The sequence below is a fragment of the Amblyomma americanum genome, chromosome 1 (assembly GCF_052857255.1).
Source record: "Amblyomma americanum isolate KBUSLIRL-KWMA chromosome 1, ASM5285725v1, whole genome shotgun sequence".
Classification (NCBI taxonomy): domain Eukaryota; kingdom Metazoa; phylum Arthropoda; class Arachnida; order Ixodida; family Ixodidae; genus Amblyomma; species Amblyomma americanum.
In genome coordinates this window covers 130,030,536-130,044,802 of record NC_135497.1, presented here as the reverse complement: position 1 = coordinate 130,044,802, position 14,267 = coordinate 130,030,536, and the positions used below count along the sequence as shown (strand labels likewise).

Genomic DNA, 14,267 nt, shown 5'->3' with positions numbered 1-14,267 from the left:
TATCCCATAGTCACCTACCGCGTGGTCATCATCCTGCTTCTTGCCCACCTTCGCATTGAAGTCACCCATCAGTACAGTGTACTGTGATTTTACTTTATTCATTGCTGATTCTACGTCCTCATAGAAGCTTTCAACGGCCTGGTCATCATGGCTGGATGTGGGCTTCCCACAAACATTGTAAAACGCCATCTGATACATTGGTCGGTCATAGAGCCCCACTTAGTGCGAGACTCAGCCCTGATACCTGACCGGTGCATAATACGGATGCCACCTCTAGGCCAGGTCATCCCCCGGATAGGCCCCCACCTGGACACCCTCCGGTGGCGAAACCACTGTAAGCGTCTTTGAAAATCTTCCATATATTAACCAGACCTGAACATCACCCCTTTAATGTCACGGGGAAAATACCCTCTTTCCTGTCATTTAGGTCTCAGGGCTGCCATTTCCAGGTTCTGCCTGGGGTTGCCTGACCGTGGTTAGAATATATGTCACCCTGTGTACTTGCTCACTGACATAATTCCTGAGGCCCATACAAATCAGTTCGAAAAAACTTTCTTCTAGATGTGCGCCAAATTTAGCTCGACGGCCTCCGCCGCGGCTGTCTCGTGTTTTAAGTAGTATGCATTCACATGCAATGGTACAGTCGCGAGTTAAAAAGGTTAGCACGATGACGTCACCGGAGCAGGCAACCGTAAGCACCACCTGCTTTTGTCCCACACCTTACTGTTGTTTCGGTCGTGTGTAACACAGTGGACTGTGGCGTGGAAGCTGTGATGCCAGCGCATTTGACAGCTGGTGATATCGCTCTGTCGTTGAGTAAAAGTAAGGAGGTCTGGAATTGAAGCCACGATCCTCCAACACAGCTTGAACATATCGTGCGAAACAAGCTCTAGGCTTGTTGGTTAGGTAAAAAGCATTCTGGAATATTCTTGCGTCTAGAAAAGTAATTTTGAAATTACAGTTCCAAGAGAGACAAAATAATATTGGACAGTTCATTAATCAATCACTACATACTTCCTATGGCACTAAAAACCGATGGTGTCTTTGGAACCAAAGTTGTTCTGTTTTTTTTTGTTGCTGCTGGAAGAATTAACTGAGCAATCATTTTCAATGAATCAGTTCCGGTAGTGAGCCCAAGACCGCTACATATAGCGTGCGGTCCTCTACCCATTGTGCCATATACGCCGCCAGTAGCTGACGATTGTTCTGTCGGTGTAGATATTATGACAAGTTTAACATTTCGTGTAGTCTCCAGGGTCACGCCCTCGCGTAGGTGCATACGCGGTGCTCCTTTTTGAGACAGCAGGTTAAAAATATTGGTGGTTTAAAGTAATGATACGTCGCCCACCGCACTGGCTGTCCGTGGTAGTGGTCACTACCTAAATTCTGGGATACACTTGGCGTAAGTACCTGCGAAAGTAAGGCGACTACACGGCGCGCTGCATGCGCAAGTCATGGGCTCAGCTCTCACTGGTGGGGCATGTTGTTCCTTATTTCTTGGAATTATCTCCAATCTCAAATCATTGCACAGTTACTTCCAATTTGCGATAGTAAAGCAGAATAGGAAGAGAAGCAGCAGAATTTCACTGTGCATAAATTGGTTGAAAAAAAAACACTGGTTTTAGTAAGGTACACTCTCGTACTAGTTGGTTCAATTGGCTGTAAATGAATCGAATGTACTGATCCGGAGTATTGGGGTTAAACACGACTGCAGCGGCCGCGTGTCGTGGAGGCAAAATGCGAAAAAGCTGCCGTGTGCTGTGTGATATCTCTACGCGTTAAAGATCCCCAAGCGCTCGATATTATTCCGGAGCCCCCACTACGGCACCTGTTTCTTCTCTTAGTCACACCTTTGTCTCTTCTCCTACGGCGCGGTTCAGGTGTCCGCCGAAATGTGAGAGAGATACTGCGCCATTTCCTTTCATCAAGAACCAGTTTAAATCTAGACATAGCACGGGGACGTCGTGCTTCACCTTTTACCCTCCTCTTACGCCCGGCCCTGCCCCCCCCCCCCCTCCCAAATGTTGGAATGTTTTAATGCGACAGCATTGAAGGTCCCGTTCACGAGATAAGACGGCGTCTGTCCGTCCGTGTCACGAAAAAGCAGGTGGCCACCAGCCACGGACAGGTGGTGAAAACCTGCCCTCGGCATAGTGGACAACCAGCACACCATTACATTCCGCATCTGATCTTGGCCAAGAAACAGACAGCCTCCCGAAGACCTATCTCTTCAAATAAGGGCCCTACGGGAGCTAAGGAAGAGCAACCTGAGTCTCACAAGCCCCACTCGTGGCGGTGTTTGAAACAGCCACCTGTCAGTTCACTTTCGCATCTCTTAAACGCTGCGCCACAGCGGCAGGACTTGTGCGGGGACTCCCCGCGATTTATGAATCTATGAAATATAAGGAGAACTTGTGTGGGACAGACCTTTAATGCAATCGCTTTGGAGTCTTTAGAGTAGGTTAAGTGTTCTCATAGTTTGTGTGCACATTGTGCAAGTTTGTGTGCTGTCCGTTTGTTTTGCTTGGGTTGTCCCACCTACCTGTTCAAGCCACATGAGAGCTCGGCTCCCGGCTGAATAGACAGGAGGACTCATCGTAAAGCATCGCGTTGCGGCAGCGTAGGACACTGACAGCATACGCAAGCAGGGCTGCAAGAAAGATGATATCGTTTCCAATATCAGTATTTTGGTACTATGCGAGACGAAGGGGCGATCAAATGCGGCTTCATGTTCCGTAGAACTTTCTTGCCACCACTCCGTACGATCAATTTGTGTACGTTTCACGAGCGAAAAACAATAAAAGTTGGAATTGCATCTGCCAGAAAAGTCATTGAATCTTACTGTGTAGTAGTACATAAAGCATAACTGAACTCATTTCAGATGAGGACCTGAAATAATCAAATGTTAACACTAACAGAACGAGCGATGGTGGATGCAAGTGGCGCAAAATCATGCAATCCCTGTGAGCTTCCGTTTTCAGCATCACGCTGATAGCCATTTTTTTTCGTTTACAGATTGCCTCGTCGCCTGGCAAGGCCCGCACCAACTCCGTCCAGGCCACCGTGAGTTGTGACGGCAGTCTCTGCATGCAACAGTCGTTCACAAACGCGCAAACTGCGGCTGACAACGCTGTACAAGGGTGAACAATGGCATGTCGAGGAACCCAGGGACTATTTTAAGGAGGATAATTTAAGGAAGGCCTAATTCAAAACTTTGAACCGAGATATTTTGTTTGAGACAGCTCCATTGCCGTCATTTGTTCTTCCTTTTTTTTCCATCATGGTACTAAGTAAACCAAATCCTTCAAGGATGGACCACAAATGCACCTTCACCGCACCTTGAGATGGACGGCGAGCTAGGGCGTCCATGAAAAGTGCTTTTCGTTCCATATTATGTGCCGGTTCGTCGCCAAAGGTAGAAAACAAAAGTAATGGTTGACAATGATGAAACCAGAACTGTCTCTATATGTACGTAGAACATATTGTAGTGATGGCAGCTGGCGGAATCTCCTCCCTTTTAAGCAGACCGACAGAAAATAAACGGGTGCGATCGCTCTTTTTCTCTGCACAAGAAGACAGGGCAGTATGTGTACATTGCGCATGCAGTTGTCACTTTTGCCAGAGCCGTTGCTTAGTTTCTGGCTACAAGGAGATAAATAGAGGACGGTGCACGATGCCACGTATTACTCCCGCGTGTGGCTGAGTAGCAAGCGAGAGAAGTAGGAGAAGGACAAGATAAATTCTCTTTTCATGCGACGAAATTTATCTGGTTAAGTGTCGCAGAAATCGCAAACAGAAAAGAAGCCACATCTGGGCGTGCTGCGGAGGCTCGTGCACTTCTCACGCCTTTCTTGCGGAGCCAACGCTCTGCGGTGCGCTTGGTTTTGAATAAATGAAAGGCGCAGTAACTGTCTCACATCTCGGTGGACACCTCAATGACGCCATTGGGAAGGGAGGAAGATGGGAGTGAAAGAAGAAAGGGAAAGGTGCCGTAGCGGTGGGCTGCGGAATAATTTCGGCCACATAGGGATCACTAACGTACACTGACATCGCACAGCACACGGGTGTCTGTCCGTTTCGCCTCCAAAGGAACGCGGCCACCACGGCCGCGTTCGGACCAGGGCACTCGAACTCAGTATCCGAGTGCGCTAACCACTGAGTCACCGCTCCATGTTCCCGAGAGCAGACGAGGCTCGTCAGCTGGGAGGTCGGGGGAGAGAGACGCTAAATGGCTGCGAAACTCCGCGGTGTGCTTCCTATCAGCACACTCAGTTTACTTTCTATTATCATAGATTATATTTACTTAGCGGTTCTAGGCGAATAGAACATGGTAATTAATGTTTACTAATGCCTTATTCATCAGTACAAAGAAAAAACACGCAGGACAAAATTAAGTGTCCCTACTCTTTTAAGATTACCAAAGAGAATCGCATCACAGGTCTTCAATTCCAAGTTTTTCACTGTATATTAAGAGGAAACGCCTTTGCGAAATATGTCACACACTGTTTCCGTGAGGGGCACATACTTTGTAGACGCGGGGCAGCACAGCAGCCCAAATATGGTGGTTTATTGGCTATCCACCTCTCTTTACAAGCTCGAAATACTTTAAATATTTTTTTATTAATCCTTCTCTCGTTTAATTTTCAGTCCGGTCATTACCTTGCACATTTGTGGTCGTGTGACTCGGAAGCAGTTGGCCACTCAGTCGTCTCCACATCCTTATGAAGCCATTCTTGATCAATCTCAGCGCTGGATTCTGTTCCGCAATTCGTCGTGGAGCGCACACAAAGCCTGCTATAACCGTGCACGATGAAAACCACTTAATGCGCCGAAGCGCCGGAGTTACCATGCTGCACAACTGCAATGTATGCGGCAAAATGCAATTGCAGCAACTCACTGCATCTGCCCTGACTTTCAGCAATGGCCTATTATGAATGAGGTCGACGCAGGAGTCACAATGCACGTTACGGCTACGGCACTGTGTCTCAGATAGCACGAACGTTCCAACCGCAACGAAAACGCAGGCCCCAGAACCCCGCGTGCAGGATCGCGCCGTCCATCCGCAGTTTTCATCGCGAACGTATACATAAGTGTTAAAAAATTCAGAGGGCACTGGCGAAAGCATAAGTGCGTTATCGTGACCGTTCGAACTCGACACAGGTTGCGCACTGAGAAATAAAACGAATACGCGCCTCCGAACGCCGATTCCACAAACGCTGAATCCATAAAGGTCCGTGCGAAACACTCGGGCACTCGATTTGAACGCTACTGCGGCCGCGGAAAGCGAAGCGCTGCCAGAACGATTAAGCAACTTGTTTATTCGGCATGCTGGGGCGTACAGAAGAAGCCCCCATTTTCTTTGTTTCGCCAATGGTCACAGCAAGCGTCAAGACTCACCCAGAAAACATGGTAAAGAAATATCCACCGGCACCATACAAGGCTTCGCCAGCTTTTCTGAAATATCCAAGATATCAAATTTCAGAAAGTTTGAAACAACATATAAAAGGTCATCCAACGCGCATCGAAGAAGCGTTGCACGTCGTGCAGCAAGCAAGAATAGAGATATGAACAAACGTTGCGCAATATTACGAAAAACACTTTCTCAAGCTCACGAACATAGGCACAAAACTAACCCCAGTGTAGGCTGAGAATAGAGCGCACGCACTGTCTAGAACAAACTATCAACCACTCACGAAAGTAATTCCAGGCACATAGGTGCCAAAATTTACAACGATCGCCTGATTTCACTACGACGAAACAGAGGTTGTGAGTGCGACTTTCACTGACACTTTTTGTACCGAGCTTAAGTGCACTTCAGGGCCCCGGTGTTAAAAGTGTTACCTTACTTCTACCCTTGTTACCTCCGTACGATTTGCGTGGTCTTCAACTGCATGGTAGAGAGAGGTTGGTCAGATGGTCCTTGATAATCAGAAAGTGAACATGGCAAAAAAAAAAATCAGCGTGCTTGCCAACATTTCGACAAATGGACTTGTCCCCTTGTCGAAACGAAGACAAGTCCAGACGAAGAAAAAAAGTCTAGTCCAAACGTTGGCAAGCGTCTTGTGGTGCTCCTGAACTGCAATGAAGCGGACACCAGAAGTTGTTTCCATGAATTATGCATAATACAAATTCCCCGAGTGCTCACTTAAACTGTGTTTAAAACTTCTGATCTCAATTTCATTAAAATCGTGATTTATCGTATATTACCTTTATAACATTGTAAAACGCCATCTGAAACATTGGTCGGTCATAGAACCCCACTTAGTGCGAGACTCAGCCCTGATACCTGACCGGTGAATAATAAGGATGCCACCTCTAGGCCAGGTCATCCCCCGGATAGGCCCCCACCTGGACACCCTCCGGTGGCAAAACCACTGTAAGCGTCTTTGAAAACCTTCCATATATTATCCGTTAAAATGTTTTGCATCCTGCCGTCATTGTATTCTCCACCGAACTGAAGCGTGTAAGAGGGGCGTAATGCCTACCAAGCCGTGACCAGCGACAGTGCGCCAAATGCGGCCAGGCCTCCAGCAGGTTTCACTCACGGCTGACGGCGGCGAAAGTATTGACTCGTAAGCTGTAATTGTCCCGAGACAGAAGCGGTTGCGCCGTGCATCCTGCTGTTAGAGGCGCTGCTGCTCTCCCGATGGGTGAGGACTGTCTCTACTCAGGGCTACGAGAGTGGTGCGGTTAGCACACAGAGTATAGGTGGCTGCTGAGTAAGAGAGCTTAGGAAAATAGGACGAAGAGAGCATGGCGAACTGAACGCACCCGGGAGAAATACGGGCATATAATGGCTATACTCCAAATCACTCTGCGCTAATTGGTCCAGTTGCCGCCCCTACCGGCCCTCCAGAGCCGAAGCACTAAAATGTAAGGAGACCGCAGCGCCAAATACGCGAGCGCGATCACTTTGAAAACTTCTTACGAGCGGACTGTCACGTCTGCAAAGTCCCTAAGTTGTATCCAATCATGCAAAGCCCCGCCTGGTCCCGCAAAACCAACACCACGACATCCACTAGCGAGGGCACCACCGTAAGAGTCTTCTAAACTCTGCAGAATACCGCCCTGATGAGGGCATGCGCGTTATAATGCGATATGCCTGTTGAACTTTCTGCTTTCTTCTAGGACGACTCCCCAGCCTCGTTCGGCCTCAACGGCCAGGCCACGGTAAGAAAAACTTACATTCTCCTCACTGCATCACTGGTAATGCTCTGAGGAAAATAACATACATTTTTTAAACTTTATAGGCGGCCCCCATCAGCTGCACCACCCCCTCCGATCTCCCCGCATGGGACCCCGCCACCGTAAGCGTAACCATGTCTCGTGGATTGAAGTTTACAAGCTGCATGAAGCATGCCTTCGCTCACCTCAGAGCCCTTCAGGTCCTCGGTGCTGGCATCCACCACCGGTGGCTAGATGACCATATGAACGTCATATTCTCAAATCCTAATCTCTCTTTGACTGATGACATAGTCCAAATAAATTTTAATATCTAAAACGATGCAGTCAACAGCCCCCATTTTCTTTGCTTCGCCAATGATCACAGCAAGCTTCAAGACGCACCCAGAAAATATGGTAAAGAAATATCCACCGGCACCATACAAGGCTTCGCCAGCTTTTCGGAAATATCCAAGATATCAAATTTCAGAAAGTTTGAAACAACATAGAAAAGGTGATCCAACGCGCATCGAAGAAGTGTTGCACGTCGTACAGCAAGCATGAATAGAGATATGAACAAACGTTGCGCAATATTACGAAAAACACTTGCTCAAGCTCACGAACATAGACACAAAACTAACCCCAGTGTAGGCTGAGAATAGAGCGCACGCACGGGCTAGGACAAGCTATCAACCACTCACGAAAGTAATTCCAGGCACATAGGTGCCAAAATTTACAACGATCGTCTGATTTCACTACGACGAAACAGAGGTTGTGAGTGCGACTTTGACACTTTTTGTACCGAGCTTAAGTGCACTTCAGGGCCCCGGTGTTAAAAGTGTTACCTTACTTCTACCCTTGTTACCTCCGTACGCTTTGCGTGGTCTTCAACTCCATGGTAGAGAGAGGTTGGTCAGATGGTCCTTGATAATCACAAAGTTAACAAGGCAAAAAAAATCAGCGTGCTTGCCAACATTTCGACCAATGGACTTGTCCCCTTGTCGAAACGAAGACAAGTCCAGACGAAGAAAAAATGTCTTGTCCAAACGTTGGCAAGCGTCTTGTGGTGCTCCTGAACTGCAATGAAGCGGACACCAAAAGTTGTTTCCATGAATTATGCATAATACAAATTGCTCGAGTGCTCACTTAAACTGTGTTTAAAACTTCTGATCTCAATTTCATTAAAATCGTGATTAATCGTATATTACCTTTATAACATGTGGGTTTCTCAGTAGGCACAGGCCACTACCCACCGCGGGTTCGAGCTTCGCGCGAGCCAAGGGCCCCGATCAGCCGTCACCACACGCACCCTGGGGCACCGCTGCGGCGGCGTTCAACCTCTGCAGAGAGGAGAGCGGCTCGCCGCAAGAAACAGGCCTCCAAGTTCACAAAGGAGACGTTTATTGACGCCGTCCTCCAGCGGTACATACACACACTCAACAGTCACCCCGTCCCGGGGCGCGCTCAGAGCAAGGCTCCGGTGCACGCTCGGGGCAACAAGAGAAATGCGCGCCGCTAGCAAGCCGCTGCAGGAGATTGTCCCCGCGGCAGTGCTGTGATCTCTCTCGTGTCGGCCGTTGGGCCGTTTGCGAGAGAGAGTGGGCAGTCAACGCAAGGTGCGCCTGTCAGAGGTCGTTGGACTCCTGGATAGGCTCGAGCCGCGGCGAATCGAGGACCCACGCTGGCGAGCTCGAATATGAACTGGTCCGAACGGCAGAGGCCGGCCCGGACGAACAGTAACGTACGCACCTTACGCTGTCTCGGAGGGGTCTCTCTCTCTGGGCCCCCGCTCGGACGGTCGCGCGCCGCGCGACCACCCAAAACAGGTCCCGACTTCCCGCCAAAAGTCACCAATGGCAAAGGCCCTTGGGAAGCCGGGGGCGGAGCTGCGGCCGAATGGCAGCGATTAGCCACCACCCGTCTCTCCGCCGCCCGAGGCGGGAGAAAGGGAAAGAGGGCGACGCGGGATGCCGCGCAGACGCCACGGCGGGAATCTTGCAGGCTTCCCACATCCTCCTCTCCTTAAATGCCCTCATACCCATCGGCGAAAGCATGCGGCAAAATAAAAAAATAAAAAAATTAATCCATATAAAACTACCACACTTCAGTTCCAGCCATAAACTCAAAAGACAAACAAGAACAGAAAACAAACAACACTTGCATACATTTCAAGGAGACAAAACTAACTACACTGTACATAAGGCCAGCTGACAGGTGGCCTGCAGCCTCATAATGTTCGGTGGTGCGGCCCATTGGGCCTGTCGGCGGCCAACTCACGCTTTTGCTGCCTTCAGGGTCCCGGTGGACGATTTATTAACGGCGGTCCCATGTCCTCCACAAGGTCATTAAAGTTGAGCATGAGGACGTCGACGATGCTCGACGATCCCGAAGAGGACCCGCAGCCCGACACCTCCTCGCCGGTGGACCACTTGCCTGGCCGCCGCTAGGCGCCGGCACTCCGGTGCCAACAGCGCGGCGAACACCGGGCTGGCCTCCGCCCGCCGGCGGGAACCCCAACGGGAAAGGGCGCTGTCCTTCCTGCCCCCCTCTCGGCGTTGCCTTTGACCTTGGGAACACGCACATCATCCCAGGCACGCACCGGCACAGAAGCGGACATTCATCAGTGACAACGACCCGCTTGTCGGAATCGTCCCGAGGCGCCGTGGCAGGGGTCAAAGGACACACAGACGCACTCTTCACACAAAAACCATGCCGCGAGACACTCGCTCCTTAATGAGCAAACCACTCCACAGCCGGAAGGGGAGACTTTCGCCGACCCTTCCGCGAATCAGCCGGTCCCGTGTTCGCGAGGAAGGCCGCACCCGGGGGGTCAGAACGTAAATGAAAAGAAGGCGCGCTGTACAAAAGGCCATCTCTGCGCTACAAGAAAAGTGCAATCGCGAGTAGGCTGAAGTTTACATATGTACAAGTCTGGTTTAAAAAAAACTGAACGCCAACGCAAACTTATATTACATATGTACAGATCTCAGAACGTTAGAAGAAACAACGAATAAACTGGAAACAAAAATATGCTAGAGACTGACTAAAACAAACAAACGACTAAATAACTCCACAAGGCTGGAACTGAGCATGCCGCAAACAAAAAAAAAAGAAACCGCCGTGCTTCACCTGGGGTAGGGCCCGACGAGAAAGCTCGCCAGCTAGCTGAGGCTGCGTGCCTTCGGTTGCGGAAGAGTCCGCCATCCGGCATCAATCGCATCGGTGACCGTCGCCTCAGATTGTACTAGTGCTCGGTACGGTTGCGTTCCGCAGCACCAGTTGTGCCTTTGCGCTTGCTTGTGATACCAATGGATACCGACGCAAACTCGTCAGACCGTGACGCATAGGCCTTCAGGTCTGCGATGTGGGCACGGCTGGTTTTCCCCGTAAGGGGATCCTCCAACAGGTACGCGAGCGGCGACCAGACTCTGACCACTCGGTACGGACCAAGCCACTTAGGAGCGAGCGAGGCTGAGAACCCCTTGCTCGCATGTATAAGAACGTGGTTGCGCTTCAGGACAAGATCACCCGCCTGAAAAGTCAGGCTGCGGTGCTTGCGGTCATACTGCGCCTTCTGTTGGGCTCTGGCTGCCGCCAAACTCTGCCTTGCTCTGTTGAAAGCCCGACCAAGCCGGTCCCGAAGCGTCGACGCATAAGCAGAGCAGTCTGCCCGCGTCTGCTCATCCCCGAGCTGGCTCTGCACGATGTTTGACATCGGATTCGCCAGCTCCCTCCCGAAATTGAAGAAGGCGGGAGAGAAACCAGTTGAGCGATTCTCAGCCGTTCGAATGGCGAACGCAAATTCGCTCAATGGTCTGCCCAGTCCTTTTGACACTCGGCAAAGGCCGCCAGCATTGGCTTGAGCGTTCGGTTGATTCGCTCGGTCAAGTTGGACTGGGGATGGTAGGGTGAAGTGGTGTAGTGCTCGATTCCGAGGGAACGGCACGTGTTACCGAACACCCGAGCGGTGAAATAGGACGCATTGTCCGTGATCAGTCTTTCCGGAAAGCCGAACCGACAGAACATTTCCTGGAGTTTATCCAGCACCGCTCGTGCTGACACTTTCCGAAGCGGGTACAACTCGACCCATTTGGAAAAATGGTCAGCTACCACCATCAGGTGAATGAAGCCCTGCTTACTCCTGGGGAAAGGCCCCATCAGATCGCAGGTGGCCATCTGCCACGGACGCACACTGTCAATTGGTTTCATCATTCCGGGCGGCTTGCCGCCCCTTGACATCACCGCTTGACAGACATGGCAGGAACGGCAATAGCGGAAAATGTCACGCTTCATGCCGGGCCACGTCACCGATTTACTCAGTTTTGTAAAAACTTTGGAGCCACTCAGGTGACCGGCCAGTGGTTCGTCATGAGAAAATCGCAACAGTGCGCCTCTCATACTTTTGGGGATAACCACCTTGAACGGGTCAATGGACTCATCATCGGTGGCTATGTATTTCAGCACGAGCCCGTCATGGTCCAGCAAATATGAATCCCCCGGGGCTCGCAGCGACACACGCTGGCTTTTACCCCCTGCGCCCGCTACAATACAAGTAGCGTTCGGCGCTCCGTCTCTCTGAGACCGTCGCTCATCTCGCGACACATGGGGTCATTTTGCTGGGCTTTCAGCAGCTCTTTCCGGCTGAAAACGATTCCAGTTCTCCCAGAGGGGGGCCTGGTCTCTTCCCCCTTCAGGTTTGCAGCCAAAATCTCCGCTCGCGACGGCGTCTTCGAGGCGCTCACGCGGAGCTCTTCCTCTCGCCCGCTTTGCGAAGCGCTGCTTGCCTGATTAGCGGAATGGGTTAGCCCGTTTGCGGGCTCCCCCTCCTTGCTGCCCGGCGGCTCGTCCGCTTTTCCGCCCGCTCCGCCTGCTGGCGTCAAGGCGCCGCTGGCGAGTGGGGCACGGGATAGCGCGTCAGCTACCACGTTCGTGCTCCCCTTTCGATACTGCACCGAAAAGTCGTAATGCTGTATCAGGAGAGCCCAGCGCGCCAGCCGACCCGCAGGCTCGCGGAGCCGCATCAGCCAACTGAGCGCACTGTGGCCTGTCTGCACCACGAATTGCGTTCCGTCAAGGTAGACGTCGAATTTACGCAGTGCAAACACGATGGCGAGGCACTCCTTCTCAGTCACGGAATAATTCCTCTCCGAGGGCAGCAAGGAAAGGCTGGCAAAGGCCAGCGGCTGCAGCACGCCATCGAAATCCTGTAGAACTGCTCCTAAACACAGATCGCTCGCGTCAGTCTGGACTACGAACTGTCTGGTCAGGTCGGGTAGCCTGAGCTGCGCTGTCTCGGCAATGGCACTAGACAGGAGGCGAAAGCATCGCTCTTGCTCGGGCCCCCATCGCCACGCGGCAGTCTTTCCCAAGAGCTTGGTCAAGGGTGCCTGCACGCGGGCACAGGACGGGATGAACGACCGATAGAAATTGGCCATTCCCAGAAAACGGCGGAGGCCGCGTACGTCCTTGGGCACGGGAAACTCGAGTATGGCTCCGAGTTTGTCCGCATCGGGCTCAATGGAGCCCTCGCCCAGCGTGAACCCTAGCAACTGAACTCGGGTCCGCGCTATTTGGGCTTTCGCAGGATTCAAAGTCATCCCAGCAGCCCATACCCTCGCGAGCACGTCGGCAATGTGGCCTAAGTGCTCATCGAAGGTTCGTGAATAAATCACGATATCGTCCAGGTAGCACATGGCGTGCGACCATTTAGCTTCCCCTAGGACGCGGTCCATGAGCCTCTGAAAAGTCGCAGGACCATTGCAGAGACCGAAGGGCATGCGAGTGAACTCACACAGCCCTCTGTGGCACGTGAAAGCGGTCTTAGACCGGTCAGCGTCCGCCATCTGGACCTGTAGGTAACCTTTGGAGGCATCTAGCGTGGAAAAGTACCGCGCACTGCCCAAGTTTCCTACGATTGAGCTGATCGTCGGGAGCGGATAGGCATCCTTTCGAGTGAGCGCATTCAGACGGCGATAACCCACACACAACCGGTGGCTGCCATCTTTCTTAGCCACCAACACAACCGCAGACGCCCAAGCGCTGGACGAGCGACGAAGAATGTCCGCCGACAGCATCTCATCCAGCAACCCATCGATCACCTGCCTTTTCGCAAAGCTGACGGGTCTAGGGTTGCACGTCAAAGGAAGCGCATCTCCGGTGTGGATCTTGTGGCTCACTAGATTAGTACAGCCAGGTTGATCCGTGAAGAGCTCATCGTACTGACGCAACAGTGCTGTCAAACGTGCCTTCTGAGTGTCATCCAACGTTACCGCAAAGGCGGCCAGCGGATGTGGTGCCTGGTCGTGCCGCGCCGCTCGGTCCCAAAGGGGAGCGTGAACGACGGGACGCTCGACAAAAGGGCTTGGCCCTGGTCGCTGAGCGTGGCTCTCTCCGAACGCCTTCACTGCGCAGGCAGTTATAGACACCGGTGGGCAGATGAACGGATTCAACGCAAGGTGCGCCTGTCAGAGGTCGTTGGACCCCTGGACAGGCTCGAGTAACGTACGCACCTTACGCTGTCTCGGAGGGGTCTCTCTCTCTGGGCCCCCGCTCGGACGGTCGCGCGCCGCGCGACCACCCAAAACAGGTCCCGAATTCCCGCCAAAAGTCACCAATGGCAAAGGCCCTTGGGAAGCCGGGGGCGGAGCTGCGGCCGAATTGCAGCGATTAGCCACCAGCCGTCTCTCCGCTGCCCGAGGCGGGAGAAAGGGAAAGAGGGCGACGCGGGATGCCGCGCAGACGCCACGGCGGGAATCTAGCAGGCTTCCCACAAACATTGTAAAACGCCATCTGATACATTGGTCGGTCATAGAGCCCCACTTAGTGCGAGACTCAGCCCTGATACCTGACCGGTGCATAATACGGATGCCACCTCTAGGCCAGGTCATCCCCCGGATAGGCCCCCACCTGGACACCCTCCGGTGGCGAAACCACTGTAAGCGTCTTTGAAAATCTTCCATATATTAACCAGACCTGAACATCACCCCTTTAATGTCACGGGGAAAATACCCTCTTTCCTGTCATTTAGGTCTCAGGGCTGCCATTTCCAGGTTCTGCCTGGGGTTGCCTGACCGTGGTTAGAATATATGTCACCCTGTGTACTTGCT

The 14,267-nt window shown here is 51.9% G+C and overlaps 1 protein-coding gene across 1 annotated transcript in view; it reads left to right on the top strand.

Annotated features, from left to right (window-relative positions):
- Positions 1-14,267, top strand: part of LOC144113685 (uncharacterized) — an 81,990-nt gene that overhangs the window by 25,698 nt on the left and 42,025 nt on the right. Inside the window, exons 10-12 of the mRNA XM_077646925.1 lie at positions 3,016-3,063; positions 7,129-7,170; positions 7,251-7,307. Coding sequence (XP_077503051.1) covers positions 3,016-3,063; positions 7,129-7,170; positions 7,251-7,307 — 147 coding nt within the window. The remainder of the gene's footprint in view (positions 1-3,015; positions 3,064-7,128; positions 7,171-7,250; positions 7,308-14,267) is intronic.